Source organism: Microtus oregoni, unplaced genomic scaffold (genome assembly GCF_018167655.1).
Source record: "Microtus oregoni isolate MIOR12 unplaced genomic scaffold, Mior012 000170F_ref0000392, whole genome shotgun sequence".
In the NCBI taxonomy this organism is placed as follows: domain Eukaryota; kingdom Metazoa; phylum Chordata; class Mammalia; order Rodentia; family Cricetidae; genus Microtus; species Microtus oregoni.
The window spans coordinates 469208-494015 of record NW_024544826.1 but is presented as its reverse complement, the minus strand read 5'-3'; the positions used below and the strand labels follow the sequence as shown (position 1 = coordinate 494015).

At 39.8% G+C, this 24808-nt stretch overlaps 1 protein-coding gene across 1 annotated transcript in view; it reads left to right on the top strand.

The window, feature by feature from the left end:
* Window positions 1-6461: 6461 nt before the first annotated feature.
* The window catches only part of LOC121445264 (apolipoprotein L3-like), a gene marked incomplete at its 5' end in the record, with an annotated part of 39471 nt that continues 21124 nt past the window's right edge, over window positions 6462-24808 (top strand). Inside the window, one exon of the mRNA XM_041647303.1 lies at window positions 6462-7003. Coding sequence (XP_041503237.1) covers window positions 6462-7003 — 542 coding nt within the window. The remainder of the gene's footprint in view (window positions 7004-24808) is intronic.

The following is a 24808-nucleotide window of genomic DNA, read 5'->3' as shown; positions in this document are numbered from 1 at the left end:
ATCATGCAATAAACAAAATAAACCACGTAATAGAAAATGTTAAGCAAACTATTAAGAACCAGTAGCAAACAATGAGGTTGGATACAAGTTATTTGAAAGTATATAACAGAAAATAAAAACAAAATAATGGAAATTGACAAAGAAAGATCCTGAGATATGCAGAATATTAAAAGGCCAAATATTAAGTGATTAACAGTCAAGAGACCAGAAAAAGTGAAAGAAGCATAAAACATATTTAAGAAAATGTTTGCAAAAGATTTTTCAAACCTGGAGTAATACCAAATTATGCAGTTATTAAATGGTCAAAGATACCCACAGAAATGATGTACATTTAAATGTTTTTTTTTTATCATTGTAGACAGTTAAAAAATAAAAAAAATCCAAGGGGGGTTTGTTTTACTTCTTCTTACATATCATTTCTATTTTCTATGGGTTGAAGTTGAATTGTGTCCATTATTTTTTAATGCCAATATTTTTTTTAAACTACTTTAGAACATTTGTAGATTCAGTCCACACATAATGTGTAATTAGCATAATATTGTCAAACACCATTATCTCAGTACTAAATAAGTAACAATAAACACTGTTTACTTGTGTTATGTTGGGTACTATATTCTACATTCCATGGCTCCTTCTGACTTCATATTTACCCGATGGAAATGTACATTACCTCCACTTTCAGAAGTGCAAATTGAGTTAGAGATGAAATCTATTTAACCCTGTTTACTGAGCCTGTTTATGATATACCAATGCTTTAAAGCCAGGAAGTTTAACTACAGAACGTTAGTTCTTCGAAGTTATGCTAAAATAGCATTAATTTTAATATTATTATAATTTGTTTTGATTATTTGTTCAAGAATGCTGTATTATTTAGTTTACCTTTTGGTTAAAACTGCTATCCCAAACTAAACTAGTAGAAACAACTTAAAAAATTATTGGCTCACAAAAAACAAAAAGACAACAACAACAACAAGAAAAGGTCAAAGATTACAAATAAGATTCATCAAAAACATGCAGATTCCCAGATGTATTATAACCAAATTGTTAGAGGTCCAATACAAAGAGAATATCCTACACGTAGAAAGAAAAAGGAATGTTAAATATATATTTATATTTTTCTTTTTTTTTATTGAGAAAAGGGAACAAAAACAAGTTTCTGCCTCCTTCCAGAGTCCCATTTCCCTCCCCATCCTCCCACCCTTCTCCCCCTCCTCCCACCATTCTTCCCCTCTCCCCACTACTCTCCCCCTCCCTCTCCAATCCAAAGAGCAGTCAGAGTTCCCTGCCCTGTGGGAAGTCCTAGGTCCTCCCCCCTCTGTCCATTTCTAGGAAGGTGAACATCCAAACTGGCTAGGCTCCCACAAAGTCAGCACATTAAGTAGGATCAAAACCCCGTGCCCTTGTCCTTGGCTTCTCATCAGCACTCATTGTTTGCCATGTTCAGAGAGTCCAGTTTTATCCCATGCATTTTCAGTCACAGACCAGCTGGCCTTGGTGAGCTCCCAATAGATCAGCTCCACTGTCTCAGTGGGTGGGTGCACCCCTCGTGGTCCTGACTTCTTTGTTCATGTTCTCCCTCCTTCTGCTCCTCATTGGGACCTTGGGAGCTCAGTCCAGTGCTCCTGTGTGGGTCTCTGTCTCTATCTCCATCCATCACCAGATGAAGGTTCTATGATGATATGCAAGATATTCATCAGTATTGCTATAGGATAGGGTCATTTCAGGTTCCCTATCCTCAGCTGCCCAAGGAACTAACTGGGGACATCAGCTTGGGATCCTGGGAGCCACCCTAGGTTCAAGTTTCTTGCCAACCCTAAGGTGCTCCCTTAACTAAGAATTGTGCTTCCATGCTCCCCTATCCAACCTTCCTTTATCCCAGTTATCCTTTTTCCCCACGTTCCCCCCATCCTCCCCTTCTCCCTTTTCTCTCCCCATCTCCACTTACCCGCATCCCACCCCACCCCCAAGATCCCAATTTTCTCCCTGGCAATTTTGTCTACTTCCCATAGCCAAGAGGATAACTATATGTTTTTCCTTGGGTTCACCTTCTTACTTAGCTTCTTTAGGTTCACCAATTGTAGACACCGTGACCCCTATTTATGGCTAGAAACCAATTATGAGTGAGTACATCCCATGATCATCTTTTTAAAAATGTCAATTCTACCAAAGGCAATTTATACATTCAATGCAATGCCCATCAAGGTCCCATCAAAATATTTCACAGAACTTGAGAGGACAATAATCAACTTTACATGGAAAATCAAAAAACCCAGGATAGCCAAAACAATACTATACAATAAAGGATCTTCTGGAGGCATTACCATCCCTGACTTCAAACTCTATTACAGAGCTACAGTGATGAAAACAGTGTGGTACTGGCATAAAAACAGAGAAGTCGACCAATGGAATAGAGTAGAAGACCCGAATTTTAACCCACAAACCTATGAACACCTCATTTTTGATAAATTAGCTAAAAGTATTCAATGGAAGAAAGAAAGCATCTTCAACAAATGGTGCTGGCATAACTGGATGTCAACCTGTAGAAGAATGAAAATAGACCCATATCTATCACCATGCACAAAACTCAAGTCCAAATGGATTAAAGACCTCAATATCAGGCTCAACACACTGAACCTGATAGAAGAGAAAGTGGGAAGTACTCTACAACATATGGGCACAGGAGATCACTTCCTACGTATATCCCCAGCAGCACAGACATTAAAGACAACATTGAATAAATGGGACCTCCTGAAACTGAGAAGTTTCTGTAAAGCAAAGGACACTGTCACTAAGATAAAAAGGCAACCTACTGACTGGGAGAAGATTTTCACCAACCCTGCAACAGACAAACGTCTGATCTCCAGAATATATAAAGAACTCAAGAAACTAGACTTTAAAATGCTACTTAACCCAATTAAAAAATGGGGCACCGAACTGAACAGAGAATTCTCAACAGAAGAAATTCAAATGGCCAAAAGACACTTAAGGTCATGCTCAACCTCCTTAGCGATCAGGGAAAACCAAATCAAAACAACTTTGAGATATCATATTACACCTGTCAGAATGGCTAAAATCAAAAACACCAATGATAACCTTTGCTGGAGAGGCTGTGGAGGAACGGGTACCCTCATCCATTGCTGGTGGGAATGCCATCTTGTGCAACCACTTTGGAAATCATTGTTTCGGTTTCTCAGGAAATTCGGGATCAACCTACCCCTGGACCCAGCAATACCACTCCTGGGAATATACCCAAGAGATGCCCTATCATATGACAAGATCATTTGTTCAACTATATTCATAGCAGTATTATTTGTAATATCCAGAACCTGGAAACAACCTAGATGCCCTTCAATGGAAGAATTAATTGTTTTTAAATTTGTTTTTTGTTGAAAAAAAATTCTGCCTCCTCCCCTCCTCCCATTTCCCTCCCCCTCCTCCCATTCCTCTCGCCCTCCCCCACTCCTCTCCCCCTCCCTTCACTCCTCTCTCCCTCTCCCTACTCCTGTCTCCCTCCCCCCACTTCATTTCCCCTCCCTCTTGCATTTGAAGAGCAGTCAGGATCGCTTACCCTCTGGGAAGTCCAAGGTCCTCCCACGTCCATCTAGGTCCAGGAAGGTGAGCATCCAAACAGGCTAGGCTCCCACAAAGCCAGTTCATGCAGTAGGATCGAAACCTATTCCCCTTGTCCTTGGCTTCTCATCAGCCTTCATTGTCTACCGTGTTTAGAGAGTCCGTTTTTATCTTATGCTTATTCAGTCCCAGTCCAGCTGGCCTTGGTGAGCTCCTAATAGATCAGACCCACTGTCACAGTGGGTGGGTGCACCCCTCGCAGTCCTGACTTCCTTGCTCATGTTCTCCCTCCTTCTGCTCCTCATTTGGACCATGGGAGCTCAGTCCGGTGCTCCAATGTGGGTCTCTGTCTCTATCTCCATCAATCGCCTGATGAAAGTTCATATCCAGGCAGATGACTATATGTTTTTCTTTGGGTCCACCTTCTTATTTAGCTTCTCTAGGATCACAAATTATAGGCTCAATGTCCTTTATTTATGTCTAGAGACCAATTAGGAGTGAGTACATCCCATGTTCATCTTTTTGGGTCTGGGTTACCTCACTCAGGATAGTGTTTTCTATTTCCATCAATTTGCATGCAAAATTCTAGATGTCATTTTTTTTTACCGCTGAGTAGTACTCTAATATTTATATATTCCATACTTTCTTCATCCACTCTTCCATTGAAGGGCATCTAGGTTGTTTCCAGGTTCTGGCTATTACAAATAATGCTGCTATGAACATAGTTGAACAAATGCTCTTGTCATAGGATAGGGCATCTCTTGGGTATATTCACAAGAGTGGTATTACTGGGTCTTGGGTTAGGTTGATCCCAAATTTCCTGAGAAATCGCCACACTGATTTCCAAAGTGGTTGCACAAGTTTGTACCCACCAGCAATGGATAAGTGTACCCCTTACTCCACAACCTTTCCAGCAAAGTCTATCATTGGTGTTTTTGATTTTAGCCATTCTGACAGGTGTAAGATGGTATCTCAAATTAGTTTTAATTTTCTTTTCCCTGATCGCTAAGGAGGTTGATCATGACCTTAAGTGTCTTTTGGCCATTTGAATTTCTTCTGTTGAGAATTTTCTGTTCAGTTCGGTGCCCCATTTTTTAATTGGGTTAATTAGCATTTTAAAGTCTAGTTTCTTGAGTTCTTTATATATTTTGGAGATCAGACTTTTGTCTGTTGCAGGGTTGGTGAAGATCTTCTCCCAGTCAATGTGTTGCCTTTTTAAGCTGGAATAGTACTAGAAGTTCACTTCAAAGAAAAATATTGTATATGAAAGCATGGAGTATAATGACATTTTCAAAGTCCTGAAGTGAATAAAATGACATCCAATATTACCATATACAGAATCTTTAAAATCTAGAAATAAATGACAGTTTAAAACTTTCCTGCATAAATAAAAGCTGTGGGATTTTTGTTTCATTTTAGGCTTTTCCCCTTTTATTGAAAATAGATTATTTTCTCATCCACAGTATCTTTATTACAGTTTTGCCACCATGTACTCCTCCTAGTTCCTTACCATCTCCTCTTCCATCAGGATCCATTATTTTTCTTCTAATCAGATCAATTTTATAAAAATTCTACAGGAATAAAGAAAATCATATTAATGGGCAATGTGTAGCATATGAAGTCACAGAAACTATATAGTAATAGAAGTGTGTTGTCAAGGTAAGACTACCCTAACCATTGTAACCGTGATGAATTTATTTTCTATTATAGTAACTGTGGTAATTGACTGAGACCTTTACAAAATAAAATTAATACATTAGAGACTCAAAACTGAGGAATATGATTCAAACAAATACTGAAGACTTTTAATTTGCAATCAATGTAAAGTTTTCAACTTCAAGCATCATAAAAGATTTATGGTAATCACAAAGAAATATCCTATGATACATACAACATCAACAAAAACAAAACAAAAAGCACACTGCGACATGGCATTTTTTTCAGAAATGCTAATGGAAGATAATAAGAAGAAACAAGCTAAAATCATTACAGAAAAAGCAACAAAAAGAAGTAGTAAAACACTGTGTATTAATAATGATACTGGATGTATACAAATGAAATTTGCTAGTTACAAAGCAAGGAATGATTGAATTAAGTTTGAAAAGGACCAAATATATGCTACAACAGAACTCCTACAAGAAACTCAGCTGACTCTTCATGGCTGTTGAAACCATGGATCCTAGAGCAAAACTGACTATTGGTACATTCCTAAAGCAGTATATGTAACTGTTTTCTAAACACCTCCCCTTAAGAACTAATGGAGTTAATAAATCAAATGGACTTAACAGACATCTATAGAACATTCCACCAAAATAGGAAAGAATATACCTTTTTCTTAGCATCTCATGGAACCTTCTCAAAAATTCTCTTACAAGGTCATACACATCGACTGCGAGGAAGACACCTGCAATGGCTGCCCCTCTGATTCGGGCCTTTTTGGTCATTGCCAGAGCAGTGCCTTCAAAGACATTCTTCACCTGACTAGCTTGTTGGGCAGAGATTCTTCTAGCAGTCATGAGGAGCTTGGCATCTGCCACTAAGTGAGGGTTGGCTCTGGCTACCCCAGTGGCACGGATGTTTTGTCTCAAGGTTTTCAATTGTTTGAAGACATTATAGAAGCCTCTAGAAAGTGTGTTGACAATCTTCTTCAGGATAGGAACCTTCTTCTTAGTATCCATGGTGTCTGACAACAGGCGCTTGGCTTCGGCTTCATCTGACCACTTGCTTGTTCCAGAAGGCTTTTTATACGTGAATTGAAGGCACAACACATTCCCTAGCATTGCTGACTCCATTCATGCCCCAATGGCAGATGCTGAATACTCTGGCTATCAAATGCCATATGCTCTTTGCCATTTAGGCTCTTCCATGCTGACCTCTAACCTCATTCTTTTTCTTCCCGAGTATTGAGGAAACCCTTCATCCAGGAAGTCATTAAGTATCTGCAGGACTCAGCAAGCAGAAGAGACCTGCAGTTCCTGTTGGCCAAAAAAGACGCTTGGAAGGTGTTGGTGGCAGAGGCTGAATTGTCCAGAGATGAGGAAGCTGCACTGCATAAGGCTCTGGAGCAGCTCCCAGTCGTGGAGGGCAAAGAACGCCTTCAAAAAGAACTGCAGGACAGGAAAAGGTTTGTGGAAGAATTTCCTCAGTTGAAAAAGATAGAGGGAAACATCAGGAAGCTCCGAGCTCTGGCTGACCACGTTGACCAGGTGCACAAGGGCTGCACCATCTCCAACGTGGTGTCCAACACCCCTAGCGTTGTCTCTGGAGTCCTGGGCATCATGGGTCTAGCTCTGGCACCTGTGACAGCAGGGGGCAGTTTGCTCCTCTTAGCCACAGGGGTGGGGGTGGGGGCAGTGGCTATTGTGACTGGTGCTGCCACTGTAGTTGGGGAAGAAACAAGCAAGTGGTCATATGAAGCTGAAGCCAAGCGCCTGTTCTCAAAAATTGATCACATACTCGGTAACAAAGCAAACTTCCACAGATGCAAAAAAAAAAAAAAAAATTAGTAATCACCTGTGTCTTATCGGATCACCATGGAATAAAGTTAGAATTTAAAAGCAATTCTACCCCAAGAAAGCCTACAAACTCATGGAAACTGAATAGTCAACTACTGAACCACCCCCGGGTCAGGGAAGAAATAAAGAAAGAAATTAAATTCTTCCTTGAATTCAACGAAAATAAAGACACAACTTACCCAAACCTATGTGACACTATGAAAGCAGTGCTAAGAGGAAAGTTCATAGCACTAAGTGCCCACATTTTAAAATAGAGAAAGCACAGCTGAAAACTCTAGAAAAAAAAAAAAAAGAAGCAGCCTTACCCAGGAGGAGTAGAAGACTGGAAATAATCAAACTGAGGGCTGATATCAACAAAATAGAAACACAGAAAACAAATCAGAGAATCAAAGAAACAAAGAGCTGGTACTTTGAAAAAATCAACAAGATTGACAAGCCCCTATCCAAACTAATCAAAAAGCAGAGAGAGAACACACAATTTAACAAGATCATAAATGAAACAGGGACATAACAACAAACACTGAGGAAATTCAGAGAATCTTTAGGTCTTACTAAAAAGGCCTATATGCCACAAAGTTGGAAAATGTAAAAGAAATGGACTTGTTTTTAGATAAATACAATATACCAAAATTAAATCAAGACCAGGTGAACAATTTAAATAGACCTATAAGTCGTGAGGAAATAGAAGCTGACATAAAAAGCTCCCAACCAGAAAAAAAAAAAGCCCAGGAGTTTTCATTCCTTATAAAGAGACACTTCTTTATGCAACAGATTGAGGTCATTACAGAAAGCCCCAACTGGTCAAACTTCAGAGAAAAAAATGGTGGCTGGATATCCATCTCCAGTTGAGAAACTACCCAATAGCTAATGGTCAGGGAACTCCAAGAAAAAGGGATCAGAAACATTGTAAGAGCAAGAGGATCAAAAATATGCTACGAGATAATGCCTTCCAATATAATAGACACAACAAGATCTGCAGTATATAAACACTAACTGACATATCAACTTGGCAGGAAAAAATCTTATAAGAACCCATCTCTAGGATCCATAGGCAATAGATTGCTTCTAGGACAAGGATAATCAGACTCCTACAGGGAGGAATCCTCTGATAGGTTATAAAATTAATGTGTGCATGTGTGTGTGTGTAACAATAACATTTTTTTTAATTCATGAAATTTGAGAGGAAGTATGACAGAAACATGACAGGTTATGGAGAAAGGAAAGGATAGCTATAATTCAAGTACAATATTATCGTTGTTTTCTTCCTTTGTCGATCGATATATGTCTCTCTTAGAGTGTTTTTTGTTGTGTAGGTTCTCTTGGGTTGTGGACTGTCGACTGTTTTTTTTTATTGCTTTACGAGATCTCCTAAGTAAATTGGGAGCATGGAGTTCATGGTAGAGGTTAGAAGGAGAGAGGGGAGGAAGGGAGAGGAACAGAGAAAAATGTATAGAACAATAAAAATAATAAGAAAAATATAATATTATGTTTGAAAATTTCAAATAACAAAATTTAAAAAGAAAAATATATAGACTGCCTCCCATTTCCCTCCCCCTACCCCAATCAAGTCCTGAAGAGCAATCAGGGTTCCATGCCCTGTGGGAAGTCCGAGGACCACCCACCTCCATCCAGGTCTAGTAAGGTGAGCATCCAAACTGCCTAGGTTCCCACAAAGCCTGTATGTGAAGTAGGATCAAAAACCCATTGCCATTGTTCTTGAGTTCTCAGTAGTCCTCATTGTCCACTATGTTCAGCGAGTCCGTTTTTTTTTTTTTTTCCCATGCTTTTTCAGATCCAGGCCAGCTGGCTTTGGTGAGTTCCGGTTAGAACATCCCCATTGTCTCAGTGTGTGAGTGTTGCAGGAGGTCCTTCCACTCCTCCAGCCAATAGCCGCTGAGATACCAGCCCATTGGGGCATGGCCTCTCTCCCTTTAAAAAAGCAGCTACTTCCCTTCTCGCTCTCTTTGCTTCCTGCTCCACTTCCGGCGACTACACTTCTTCCTGACTGTACAGAGGGCTCTTGTCTGGGATGGTGATCTATAAGCGTTTTCCCCTTTAAATAAATACCATCCTATTAATCATAATAACCCTATTAACCAAACTGGTGTGGGATTGTTTATGACTTACGCCTTCATGTGGGTGCACCCCTCCCAGTCCAGAGTTCCTTGCTCATGCTCTCTCTCCTTCTGTTCCTGATTTGGACCTTGAGATTTGGAGGCGGTGGCGGGGAAGAGGCAGAAATCTTAAATAAATAAATAAATAAATAAACAAACAAATAATAAAAATATATAGACTGTAAATGAAAAGGAACTCGAAAAGACTGCATGGAAGTAAAACCAAAGAAAGCAGTGAGAGTTCTACTACATATAGAACCTTCATCTGGCGAGGGATGGAGATAGAGACAGAGTTCCACATTGGAGCACTGGACTGAGCTCCCAAAGCCCAGATGAAGAGCAGAAGGAGGGAAAACATGACCAAGGAAGTCAGGACCATGAGGGGTATGTCCACCCATGGAGATGGTGAGACTGATCTAATAGGAGCTCACCAAGGCAAGCTGGACTGGGTCTGAATGAGCATGTGATCAAACCTGACTCTCTGAATGTGGCTGACAATGAGGGCGGACTGAGAAGCCAATGATAATGACACTGGCTTTTGATTCTTCTGTATGTACTGGCTTTTTGGGAGCCTAGTCTCTTTGGATGAACTCCTTCCTAGGATGGAGGGGGGCATGGACTTCCCACAAGGCAGGGCTCCCTGACTTCTATTAGGACTGGAGAGCCAGAGGGATGGGGAGGGGGAGGAGTGGGAGGGAAATGAGAGGATGGGAGGAGGTGGAAATTTAAAATAAAAAAAAAATATTTTTTGAGTTCAAAATATAAAGGTGAAAAAAAGAAGTTTTTATATATTGATAAACTAATCAATTCATCATCTGAGTATAAAAATAATTTAATAATTACATATAAAAGAATCTACATATAGAAAGCCAATATTCATATATCTATAGGGGTAAATTAACTGCAATTAAAAATTGAGAAATTTACAGAAAGCATTATGAACTCAAGTATTTGCTTTTATGAGTTCTATTCAACATTGGACTGATAAATTCTAGTGTCATCAATTTTGAAGGATAAAATAAATGGTAAAATGACTGAAAGTCAAGAGATACTGGCAGTCCCATGTTTACCACAGAACTATTTACAATAACCACATAATAGAATGAACCTATGTGTCATTAACATATGAAAAAATGTGTTGTGTATATACAATGAAGCTTCATTTAACCATAATAAAGAATAAAATTATGTCATCATTTGAAAGAGAATATATGCAAGTAGATATTTTATTTAAATATTTTATTTAAAATATAAGAGGTGGAAATAAAAATATCACATTTATTCTCAGATAAAAATCCTTGAAAATTATATATATATATATTTATATGAAAATAATGTAAGAATTTCATATTTGATAATATTTGGGAAATCATGATAGAAAAATGTCAAAGGGAGGATGGGGAGACAGAGCTGACAATAGAGGTATGATAAATTTATATGATACACTTACCCATTAATAAAATGTCTATTTTTTTATTTTGTTTTACTGAACAAAGTCTCACCATGCAGTCTTGGAGATTATTATGTAGTCCAGGCTGTACTTGAGCTTATAGAAATTATAGTAATTTTCTAGTATCAAGCTGCTAAGTGGCAGAATTGCATGTATGGACCTCTTTGCCAAACACAAATGAAAAATATCTTAATGAAATATATAATGATGTAAAATAATCACAGGCTAACACAATCTGAAAAAAAAAGAAAAGATAAAATTCTCTATAAACAAGTTTCAAAATTATATATATATAATATATATATATATAATATATATATATATATAATATATATATATAATCACAACATTTCATGAGTGAATTAATGTGATTTCTACTCAGCTGAAGGGTATAAAAACAATATGCAATAGCCAGGCTTAAACCTGTTCACTAAAATTTAAACCTACAAAAATTAAGAAAAATTAATTCATAATAGTATTAAAAAGTAAAAGTTAAAATTACTTATTATTTGAGAAGTTAATAAATATATACAATACCCATTGCTTATTATTATAGGGAGCCCACCAGATGAGACTATTCAGCCATAGATTATAACCAATTGAAAGTCTTCATTTCAGCCGGGCGGTGGTGGCACGCCTTTAATCCCAGCACTTGGAAGGCAGAGGCAGGCGGATCTCTGTGAGTTCGAGACCAGCCTGGTTTACAGAGCTAGTTCCAGGACAGGCTCCAAAAACCACAGAGAAACCCTGTCTCGAAAAACCAAAAAAAAAAAAAGAAAGTCTTCATTTCAGCCATCTGGGACTACACTCAGGTATTTGAACCTAAGAACCTAAGATCCCTAAGCATTTAGGCAAATAGGGCTTTTAAAGATGAAAGCCACATTCCATTATCTTGTTTGGCAGCTACAGAGGGAGGTTTATTCAAGGGAAAAGTTTAATATAAGTTATGATAAATTAGCAGGGGCATCTTGGCTTCTGGTCCTAGAATAGAATTTGGTAATTTTCTACAGTATTCTACCAGGATCAGATAAAATACTAATTATACCTTGATTGGCCTCAGATGGAGGAACCTCTGCACTGTCTTGCCCTGTTACACATGTAGCCCCTACAAACTCCTCTATCCTCTATCCAAACTGGATAGCTGACATAGCCTTCTCCAAACTTCCAAACTTAGACTTCATGGTTTCTTTCTTTCTTTCTTTCTTTCTTTCTTTCTTTCTTCTTCTTCTTCTTCTTCTTCTTCTTCTTCTTCTTCTTCTCCTCCTCCTCCTCCTCCTCCTCCTCCTCCTCCTCCTCCTCCTTCTCCTCCTCCTCCTTCTCCTCCTCCTCCTTCTCATTTCCTCTCCCTCTCCCTCCCCCTAACCCCCTCCCCTTCTTCTTCTTCTTCTTCTTCTTCTTCTTCTTCTTCTTCTTCTTCTTCTCCTCCTTCTCCTTCTCCTTCTCCTCCTCCTCCTCCTTCTCCTCCTTCTCCTGCCCTCTCCCTGTCCCTCCCCTTCCCTTCTTCTTCTTCTTCTTCTTCTTCTTCTTCTTCTTCTTCTTCTTCCTCTCCTTCCTTGCCTACTTTTCCTCCTCCTCCTCGTCCTTCTTTTTCTCCTTTTTTGTCCTCTTTTTCCTCATCCTCCTTCTACTGCTCCTTCTCATGCTCCCTGTCCTCCCCTTATTCCTCCTCTTCCTTCTTTGTCTTCTTCTTCTTTTGTTCCTCCTTTTTGTCTTCATCCTTCTCTCCCCTTTTCCTGATATCCATTCATCCTCCCCCTCCTCTTCTTCATCTTGGTCTTTGTCTTTGTCTTCATCTTCCTATTCTTCTGTCTCCTTCCCTCTGAGTTCAACAAAGGTTGCTTGAATAGACATTGGTGTTGGTACATAAAATGGGGCATCTTAAACAACAAACAGAACAAATACCCTGAAAAGCATGTCTCAAAAAGTTGCAAGGGACTATTGGAATGATGACATAAATACATGGAAAGACATCTGTATTGTTGTGTAGTGCTTTTCTACAAGATTAAAACTTGTCATCTTCAAAGAAATATGTTCATAAATGTAAGACAATGTGGTGAAGATGGAAACAGATTCTTTAGTGCTATTATGATCCAATATAGTTACTCCTGTGGTACCAGCATGTTTTAAGCCAAAATAGATAGGTTGATCTTAAAATTGGTGTAGAATGTCAAAAGATGGATAAGAATCAAAGCAGCATTCTAAATGAAGCTATCGGAATATTCCCATTTACAGTTTTTAAAAATACTATAGTAATAAGGAGTGATACTTTTACAAGTATAACCATATACATGAATGAGATATTGAAAATCTAGAAGTACCTACACTAAGACTACCCACCCAGAGCAGTGAGTGCCTGCATACCAGGCAGGCCTCAAGGTCCCCTGCAAGGGAGCCCGGGCACCTTCAGCTTGTGCTGCAGGGTCTCCTGTGCTCCACAGGTTCCCGCCCTGCCTGGCATGTTCTTCCTTTTGTCCCTGGCTCATTGGGATACCAGGCACCCCTGTTTAGGTGCTGAGGAGTTCCATCTGGACAGGTGAGTGTGTGCTATCCAGGGGCGGATAGTCCCGGAAGAGAGCACAAACCCCCTTCCCCAGCTCCTGCTTCTGGGCTGTCTTTCTTTCACACGAACCAGCTCCCCAGCTCCCCACCAAGCCTGCCCTGCTGTCTGCTAGGTCCTTTGCTCAAGAACAGTTCTCCACTCCTACACTAAGACTACCCACCCAGAGCGGTGAGTGCCTGCATACCGGGCAGGACTCAAGGCCCCCTGCAATGGAGCCTGGGCACCTTCAGCTTGTGCTGCATGGTCTCCTGTGCTCCACTGGACCCTGCCCTGCCTGGCATGTTCTTCCTTTTGTCCCTGGCTCATTGGGATACCAGGAGTCCTTGTTTAGGTGCTGAGGAGTTCCATCTGGACGGGTGAGTGTGTGCTATCCAGGGACGGATTGTCCTGGAAGAGAGCACAAACCCCCCTCCCCCAGCTCATTCTGCAGGGCTGTCTTTCTTACACAGGACCCGGCCCCCAAGCCAGATTGCAAGGTCCTTTGTTCAGGAACAGTTTCCTGCTCCTACATTAAGACTACCCACCCAGAGCAGTGAGTGCCTGGCCTATCCATCAGGCCTCTAGGACTCCAGCAAGGGAGCGCGAGCACATTCAGCTTGTGTTGCAGGGTCGCCTGTGCTCTACTCGACCCCGCCCGGCCCCCCAAGTTCCCCCTTTTGTCCGCGGGTCATTGGACTACCAGGCATCCATTTTCAGTGCTGAGGAGTTCCATCTGCACAGAAACGGTTCCTGCTTCTACACTGAGGAGATACATCCAGATAGTCAGTCACAGCAAAGACTGGACCAAGAGACCAGGCCTCTCCTGGCACCATTTTAAAGGAAGAGATGGGAAGGTGCCAAGGCAAGAATTCCTCCAACAACCTGAAAGGCAACATGACATCACCAGAATCCAGGGATCCCGAAATAAGAAGAATAGTACACCCTACTCCAGAAGAGTTAGGAGAAATAGACTCAAAAGTGAATTATATGAAAATAATAGAAGACCTTAAACAGGAGGTGAAAAACTGTCATAAACAATTAGAGATCACAAACAAAAAGGTAGAGGAAATGAATAAATCACTCAAAGATACCTAAGAAAACCAAGAGAAACAAGAAAAAGCAATCAAACAGGTAAGGGAAGTGGTTCAAGACTTGAAGAATGAAATGGAGTAATGAAGAAAACACAAACCGAGGGAAGGATGCAGATGAAAAATCTGGGTAAATGAACAGGAACTACAGAGACAAGTACTACCAACAGATTACAAGAGATAGAAGAAAGAATGTCAGACAATGAAGATACCATAGAGAAAATAAACACACTGATCAAAGAAAACAGCAAAACCAAAAAATTCTCATCACAAAACATTCAGGAAATCTGGGACACAATAAAAAAACCAAACCTAAGAATAATAGGGGTAGAAGAAGAAGAAGTACAGCTCAACGGTCCAGAAAATATATTTAATAAAATTATAGAAGAAAACTTTCCCAACCTAAAGAAAGATATTACTTTGAAGATTCAAGAAGCATACAGAACACCGAATAGACTGGACCAAAACAAATCTCCTTGCCATATAATAATCAAAACAAAAAACATACAGAATAAAGAAAGAATATTAAGAGCTGCAAAGGAAAAAGGTCAAGTTACTTATAAAGGTAAACCTATCAGACTTACATCTGTCTTCTCTATGAAAACCATTAAAGCCAGAAGGTCCTGGATAGATGTACTGCAGAAATTAGAGACCATGGATGCAAGCCCAGATGACTATACCCAGCCAAGCTTTCATTCACTATAAATGGAGAAAACAAAATTTTCCAGGATAAAAATAAATTTAAACAACACGTAGCCACAAATCCAGCCTTACAGAAAGTAATAGAACGAAAATCACAACCCAAGGAGTCCAACAATGCACATAATAGCTCAGACATCTATTGACCTTTCACCAGCACATCTCAAAGAAGGGAAACACACAAACTCTAATACCAAAAAAAGAAAAAAATGACCGGAGTTAACAACCACTGTTAATTAATATCACTTAATATCAATGGACTCACCTCACCTATAAAGAACACAGAATAAGAGATTGGATACGAAAACAGGATCCAACATTCTGCTGTTTACAAGAAACACACCTCAACCACAAAGACAGACATCTACTCAGAGTAAAGGGCTGGGAAAAGGTTTATCAAGCAAATGGACCTAAGAAACAAGCAGGTATGGCCATACTAATTTCTAACAAAATTGACTTCAAACTAAAATCAATCAGAAGAGATGGAGACAGACATTTTTTACACATAACAAGAACAATTAATCAGGACAAAGTCTCAATCCTGAATATCTTTGCCCCTAATATAAAAGCACCAACTTACGTAAAAGAAACATTACTAAAACACAAAGCAGTCATCAAACCACACACAGTAGTAGTAGATTTCAACACTACTCTCTCACCAATGGACAGGTCAATCAAACAGAAACCTGTGTCATATCGGATCACCATGGATTAAAGTTAGAATTCAACAACAATGCTACCCCCAGAAAGCCTACAAACTCATGGAAACTGGACAGGCAACTACTGAATCACACCTGGATCAAGGAAGAAATAAAGAAAGAAATTAAAGTCTTTCTTGAATTCAATGAAAATAACGACTCAACATACTGAAACCTATGGGGCACTGTGAAAGCAGTGCTAAGAGGAAAGTTCATAGCACTAAGTCCCCACTTAAAGAAAACAGAGAAAGCACACATTGAAGACCTAACAGCCCAACTGAAAGCTCTAGAAAAAAAAAAGAAGCAGATTCACCAAGGAGGAGTAGAAGACTGGAAATAATCAAACTGAGGGCTGAAATCAACAAAATAGAAACACAGAAAACAATCCAAAGAATGAATGAAACAAAAAGCTGGTTCTTAGAGAAAATCAACAAGATTGATAAACTCCTATTCAAACTAATCAAACGGCAGAGAGAGAATATGAAAATTAACAAGATAAACAATGAAAAGGGAGACATTACCACTGACACAGAGGAAATTCAGAAAATCATAGATCTTACTACAAAAGCCTGTATGCCACAAAATTGGCAAATGTTAAAGAAACGAACACTTTTTTAGATAAGTACCATATACCAAAGTTAGACCATGACCAGGTGAACAATCTAAATAGACCTGTTAGTCATAAAGAATTAGAAGTTATTATAAAAAACCTCCCTACCAAAAAAAGCACAGGTCCAGACTTTTTCAATGCAGAATTCTACCAGAAAGTCCAAGAAGACCTAATACCTATACTCCTTAATGTATTTCACAACATAGAAACAGAAAAGTAATTGCCAAATTCCTTCTATGAAGCTACAGTTACCCTGAAACCAAAACCACACAAAGACTCAACCAAGAAAGAGAATTACAGGCCAATCTCACTCATGAACATCAATGCAAAAATCCTCAATAAAATACTGGCAAACCGAATCCAAGAACACATTAGAAAAATTATCCATTATGATCAAGTAGGCTTCATCCTAGGGATGCAGGGCTGGTTCAACATACAAAAATCTATCAATGTAATCCATCATATAAATAAACTGAAAGAAAAAAAAAAACATATGATCATTTCATTAGATGTGGAAAAAGCATTGGCAAAATTCAACATCCCTTTATGATATAGGTCTTAGAGAGATTAGGGATACAAGGGTCATACCTATCTATAATAAAAGCTATTTATAGCAAGCCAACAGCTAACATCAAATTAAATGGAGAGAAACTCAAAGACATCCCACTAAAATCAGGAACACGACAAGGCTGTACACTCTTTCCATACCTCTTTAATATAGTGCTTGAAGTTCTAGCAATAGCAATAAGACAACATAAGGTGATCAAAGGAATTCAGATTGGTAAGGAAGAAATTAAACTTTAATTATTTGCAGATGAAATGAGATTGTACATAAGCGACCCCAAAAACTCAACCAAAGAACTCCTACAGCTGATAAACACCTTTTGTAATGTGGCAGGATACAGAATCAGTTCCAAAAAATCAGTTGCCCTCCTATACACCAAAGATAAGGAAGCAGAGAGGGAAATCAGAGAAGCATCACCTTTCATGATAGCCACAAATAGCATAAAATATCGTGGGGTAACTCTAACCAACGAAGTGAAGGATCTATTTGACAAGAACTTTAAGCCCTTGAAGAAAGAAATTGAGGAGGATACCAGAAAATGGAAGGATTCCCCTTGCTCTTGGATTGGGAGGATCAACATAGTAAAAATGGCAATTCTACCAAAGGCAATTTATAGATTCAATGCAATCCCCATTAGAATCCCATCGAAATTCTTCAATGATCTTGAGAGGATATTAATCAACTTTATATGGAAAAACAAAAAACCCAGGATAGCCAAATCAATCTTATAAAATAAAGGAACTTCTGGAGGCATTACCATCCCTGACTTACAACTCTATTACAGAGCTTCAGTATTGAAAACAGATTGGTACTGGCATAAAAACAGAGAAGTCGATCAATGGAATAGAGTAGAAGACCCAGATTTTAACCCACAAACCTATGAACACCTGATTTTTGATAAAGGAGCTAAAAGTATTCAATGCTAGAAAGAAAGCATCTTCAACAAATGGTGCTGGCAGAACTGGTTGTCAACCTGTAGAAGAATGAAAATAGATCCTTATCTATCACCATGCACAAAACTCAAGTCCAAATGGATTAAAGACCTCAATATCAGGCTCAACACACTGAACCTGATAGAAGAGAAAGTGGGAAGTACTCTACAACATATGGGCACAGGAGATCACTTCCTACGTATATCCCCAGCAGCACAGACATTAAAGACAACATTGAATAAATGGGACCTCCTGAAACTGAGAAGTTTCTGTAAAGCAAAGGACACTGTCACTAAGATAAAAAGGCAACCTACTGACTGGGAGAAGATTTTCACCAACCCTGCAACAGAAAAACGTCTGATCTCCAGAATATATAAAGAACTCAAGAAACTAGACTTTAAAATGCTAATTAACCCAATTAAAAAATGGGGCACCGAACTGAACAGAGAATTCTCATCAGAAGAAATTCAAATGGCCAAAAGACACTTAAGGTCATGATCAACCTCCTTGGCGATCAGGGAAAAGAAAATTAACACAACTTTGAGATACCATCTTACACCGGCCAGAATGGCTAAAATCATAAACACCAATGATAGCCTTTGATGGAGAGGTTGTGGAGTAAGGGGCACACTCATCCATTGCTGGTGGGTACAAACTTGTGCAACCACTTTGGAAATCAGTGTGGCGATTACTCAGGAAATTCGGGATCAAACTAACTCAAGACCCAGTAATACCACTCTTGGGAATATACCCAAGAGATGCACTATCATATGACAAAAGCCTTTGTACAACTATGTTCATAGCAGCATTATGTGTAATAAGCAGAACCTGAAAACAACCTAGATGTCCTTCAATGGAAGAATGGATGAAGAAATTGTGGAATATATGCATATTAGAATACTACTCAGTGGGAAAAAAACAATGACATCTAGAATTTTGCATGCAAATTGATGGAAATAGAAAACACTATCCTGAGTGTGGTATCCTGTTGTAGTAATAGGGGTGGCGGGTTTGCATCCCCAGCACCCCGGTCGCCTGGCTGGCTAGCTCTAGCTTATGCCCCGAAATAATTACATGGAAACTGTATTCTTTTAAACACCACTTGGCCCATTTCTATCTTGCCTCTTCTAGGCTAGCTCTCGCACCTGGACTAGCCCATTTCTAATAATCTGCTGTAGCCCATGAGCTGGTTTACCAGGAATGATCTTAACCTGCATCTGTCTGGAGTGGGAGAATCATGGCAACTCTCTGACTCAGCTTCTTTCTCCAAGCCTTCTGTTCTGTTTTCTCTGCCCACCTATATTTTAACCTATGAGGGCCAGCCAAGCAGTTTCTTTATTGCTTAACCAATGAAATCAACAGATTGATATATGACACTCCCACATCACTTCTGCTTTTTCTGTTTAAACAGAAAAGGAAGGCTTTAACATAGCAAAATTACATATAAGAAAACAGTTATCAAGCAAGAATTACAGTTACAATATTTATATCTATTTTATCTTTTATCATAACAATGGAAAACTATAACTACCTATCCCTTCTTCAACTCCATCAAAGACTCCAGAAGGATATGATATTATCTAAGCAAACAAGAAATCCAAACTCTAGAAATGACAGAGACATCTTGCTGCCTGGACAGTCACCCAAAGTTCTTTTGTGCCGTTGGGGCATCCATCTTTAGCCTTCAGGCATATAGTTTCCAGCAGACATTCCCATGAAGCAGGAAATTCCAAAGACAGTTCACTCACTATCTGCTGTGTCCTACAGTATGTCTCGCAGACTCTTTCTTGAGTCATGAACCCCGAAAGACCATCTCACCTTTAGGCAAGTTCAGTAGTCCTCTCTCTGCGGGTTCTCTGTGTCCAGTTTATTCAACAGTCCAGGCAAGAGCTGTTTCTTGCCCAAATGGCTATCCAACTCCATAAGGATCCTCTTCGATGCCCATCTTCCTCTCGAAATAGATTGGTGCCGCCAGGAGCAGACATGTCTCATTGTCATGAAAACTCCTAAGTTATTAAAATATTTTAAATGCCATATTCTGCAGCCTTTGAGAGATATGAAGAATGCCTATCTGAAATATATCTAGAAAATCTAAGTAACATGACTACAAACTTGACTATTATTTATGATTATCCATCAACAACCTATATTTCCTAATTATACATTACATTTTTAAATGAACTACACAATCACAATACCTTAATCAAGAGCAGAAATACATATACATATAACAAAATTGACCTTAAACTCCATACCAATGTAAATTATTAATAACTATATCATATCCCCCTTTAAATGTAAAAGAACATTTATAAACAATATTTGGGAACATTGGCGCAGTTTTTTCTCTCCAAACTACTTCCAGCTGAATGGGGGCACTGTTAATCAGATCATTTAGGGTGTAACCTGTGTGCCAGGTTTATCTCAGTTGTCTGTTGAGTAAAGTAATTGTTCAAAGCAAGTTTTTGGGAGGTCGTGGTCTATCATACCAAATTGGGATAGAAGAAATCCACAGGGTCTGGTCTTCTGTGAAAACAAAAGAAGACCCGCTCCAAAGCATCATATCCTTAGACCCAAATTTTGAAATCATAATACCCTTATTATATCCATTCTGGTTACATTTTGCAGCCCATATAATGAAATATCTGTCTGTACTTAGCTCCTTTACAGTCAGAAATTTTAAAGAAAACACAATGACACAAAGAATCCAGACTGTCTGTGAATTTTCCATTTTTACATGGCTTATTTTTCTTTATTTCTCTTAATCTATAACTATCTGTACTCTGTCTCTTTAAAGACTTTACCTTTTTTTAAAACCATTAACTTTATTCTCTATATTCTTTTTCTTCTCTCTCTCAAGCCTACATAATTCATCCAACAGTGTGGTCTTTTATGTCTGAATCTGTTTTATTGTGAATCTGTAACATTTTTTTTTACTATCCAGGAGCATTTCTTAAAATGTTAAGCAGCTCTTAAAAGCACTAAGTTGCACCATGTACAGGTAATAAGGTACTGCCTGTGTCCTGCCCAGTTGAAACCTTAACTGCGCTGTTTTTATGGTAATTACGGTAGTTCCTGCCTGAGATCAGCACAGTTCAGCAAGGAGCAGCTGCTCCTGCCTCAGACCCATTTGGTGCCCCTGAGCCACAGTTCCAGGCACACAGCAAGTCTAGTTGCCATCAAACAAATCATAGCACTTTACTCCAAATGCTCCATTCAAAAGCTCTGTCTCCCACAGGAGACAGATCGCAATGGTGGCACAGTCCAGAAAGCTGGCATTTTAAAACAGTTTTTTCCTGCTGCTGAGTCAGGAAAATTTCAAAATGGAGGCTGTACCATTTTGTGCTAGTTCTGGGGCCACCAGGTAGGAGCGGCACTCAGCATTTTAATTCTGAGACTGAGCGTGCAGCACAGAAATTCTTTTTATCCAAGTTACAACCAAATCTGACACGTAGAGCACTGTGCAGTCTGAAAAATTGTCTCTGTATGTCGGCAGGAAACCGCCATGCTCTTCTGCCTGCCTAAGCCTGATTCTACAGTCTGTCCAGGTGCAGGCGGGGATTGGCATGGTCTCAGAGCACTCTCCTTTCGATCCCAAGCGGGAACAGAGACATCCAGTCCCATAAAAGACATTGAAATGCTTTAAAGCCAGAGTTCACGCTGGCAGCACAGCCCCAAGAAGCTGCGCTTTAAAATGACACAGCGTTTTTTCTGCTGCTGTTGCCGAATCAGGAAATCTCTCTACAGCATGCCACCAACAAACAGCAAAAATCTATGTGAAATTCTCTCTCCCTTATTTTAAATCCTTCTCAGGTTTTTAAGTGGATTTAGTCCATCATGTAGGGCGCCACTCTGTTGTAGAAATAGGGGTGGCAGGGTTGCGTCCCCAGCACCCCAGTCGCCTGGCTGGCTAGCTCTAGCTTATGCCCCGAAATAATTACATGGAAACTGTATTCTTTTAAACACCACTTGGCCCATTTCTATCTAGCCTCTTCTAGGCTAGCTCTCGCACCTGGACTAGCCCATTTCTAATAATCTGCTGTAGCCCATGAGCTGGTTTACCAGGAATGATCTTAACCTTCATCTGTCTGGAGTGGGAGAATCATGGCAACTCTCTGACTCAGCTTCTTTCTCCCAGCCTTCTGTTCTGTTTTCTCTGCCCACCTATGTTTTAATCTATGAGGGCCAAGCAGTTTCTTTATTGCTTAACCAATGAAATCAACAGATTGATATATGACACTCCCACATCACTTCCCCTTTTACTGTTTAAACAAAAAAAAAAGGGAAGGCTTTAACATAGCAAAATTACATATAACAAAACAGTTATCAAGCAAGAATTACAGCCACTCTGTTGTAATAATTGGAGTGGCGGGGCTGCGTCCCCCGCACCCCTGCTGCCTGCACGGCTAGCTTTAGCTTATGCCCCGAAATAATTACATGGAAACTGTATTCTTTTAAACACCGCTTGGCCCCTTAGTTTCAGCCTCTTAACCCATTTCTATTAATCTATGTAGCACCACGAGTTGCACTTACCAGGGAGATTCTAGCCTACATTTGTCTGGAGTGGGAGAATCATGGCAACTCCTTGACTCAGCTTCTTTCTCCCAGCATTCTGTTCTGTTTACTCCTCCCACCTATGTTTTAACCTATGAGGACCAGCCAAGCAGATTCTTTATTTCTTAACCGATGAAATCATCAGATTGATATATGACACTCCCACATTAGTATCCCAGACCCAAAAAGATGAACATGGGATGTACTCACTCATAATTGTTTTCTAGCCATAAAAAAAGGACATTGAGCCTATAATTTGTGATCCCAGAGAAGCTAAATAAGAAAGGTGAACCCAAAGAAAAAACATACTGGGGGGTGAGGTGGCATAGGGCTAAGGGGAATTGGGGTGAGAAACGTGAGAGGAGGAGGATTGGGGGAGCTTGGGGGAATGGAATGGGATGGATGAATGGGATGGTTGGGACACGGAAGCAGAGAAATATATATCCTAATTATGGGAGCCACCTTAGGGTTGGCAAGAGACTTGACACTAGAGGGGCTTGCGGGTGTTCAGGGAGATGTCCCCAGATAGTTCCTTGGGCAACTGAGGAGAGGGAACCTGAAGTGACTCTATCCTATAGCCATACTGATGATTATCTTGCATATCACCTTAGAACCTTCATCTGGCGATGGATCAAGATAGAGACAGAGACCCAAATAGGAGCACCGGACTGAGCTCTTAAGTTCCAAATGAGGAGCAGAAGGAGGGAGAATATGATCAAGGAAGTCAGGACCACGAGGGGTGCACCCACCCACTGTGACAGTGGAACTGATCTATTGGGAGCTCACCAAGGCCAGCAGGAGTGGGACTGAATAAGCATGGGATGAAACCGAACTTTCTGAATATGGCGGACAATGAAGGATGATGAGAAGCCAAGGACAATGGCACTAGGTTTTGATCCTAATACATGAACTGGCTTTGTGGGAGCCTAGCCTTTTTGCATGCTCACCCTCCTGGACCTGGATAGAAGTGGGAGGTCCTTGGACTTCCTGCAGGGCAGGGAATCTGGACTGCTCTTCATTCTCAAGAGGGAGCGGGAATAGAGTGGTTGGAGAAGAAGAGCAGGAGGGCAGTGGGGGGAGGGGGCAATGGGTGGGAGGAGGGGGAGGGAAATGGGAACTAAATAATAATTAAAAAAAAAAGAAAATCTAGAAGTAGACATACATATTTAAGTATCTCCCTTTATAAACAAATGTGCCAAGAGCATACATTAAAAAATATATCATTTTCAACAAGACTACCTGGTTAACATGATAACTACACGTAAAAAAAAAGAGAAGTGTGGCCCTCTTCCATATCAGATAATTGATTTGAAATAGATTAAATCCTAAATATATGTACTGAAACTATAAAGGCTTGAAAAGATTATAGATACTTTTCTTTACTATTTTCATTGGACATATTTATGGCACAAAAGTTTGGAAACACAAAGAATACCAGATTTTTTAATTTATCTATTTTTTATATCCCAGCTGCAACACCAACACCCGTCATTCCCTACAGTCCCTTTTCCTCTTTTTCTTTTTTCCATACCCCCCTCCTCTTCTGTCTCCCTTAAATAAAGGGCACTTCTCCTATGAGTATCAATAAAGCATGGCATATCAAGTTGCAATAAGAATAAGAAACTCCCCATGTATTAAGGTTGGGAAAAATGATACAGTATGCAAAGTAAGGTCCCAGGAGCCAATAAAAGAGTTAAAGACAGACCCTGTTCTCACTATTAGGTGTCTAATAAAAGGGCCAAGCCACACAACTGTACCATATTTGTAGACTGCATAGATAAGTCTCATTGTAGGCTCCTTAGTTGTCAGTTCTGTATCTGTGAGCCCCTATCAGTGCTCATAGATGTTATTTATATAAGCATTGCCATGGTGCTCCTGACCCCTCTGACTCCTACAATTCTTTCTTTTCCTGCTCAGAATTCCTGAACTCTTCCTCAAGTTTGTCTGTGGGTCTCTGCACCTGCCTCCATCAGTTGCTGGTTGACAATAGGTCAAGGCACCAATGTTGTCACAGGAGAGAACCAGATCAGATCAGGCTACTTATCCACTATTGCTAGGAATCTAAACTGAGGTCCTCCCAGTAGACTCCTAGGAGATGCCCCTGGCACCATGCTTCTTCTTGACCCAAATGCCCCACCCAAGCATCCCCCTCAGCATTCTCCTCCTCCATGCCCAAACCTGATTGCTCATGTTGCCATCCCTACCTCTCCTCAGTCCTCTCAAGAAATATCTTCTATTTCCTCTTTTCAAGGATATATGGGACCCTGCCCCTCTGAAATCTCCTTGTAATCTAATCTCTCTGGGTCTGTGGGGTATAGCATAAATAGTCTTTATTTTAAAACTACTATCCACTTATGAATGAGTACATATCATGATCATGTTTGTCTTTTTGGTCTGGATTAGCCCACTCAGGATGATTTTTTTTTCTACTTCCCTATATTTGCCTTCAAATATACCAACATCTGTCTTTTTAA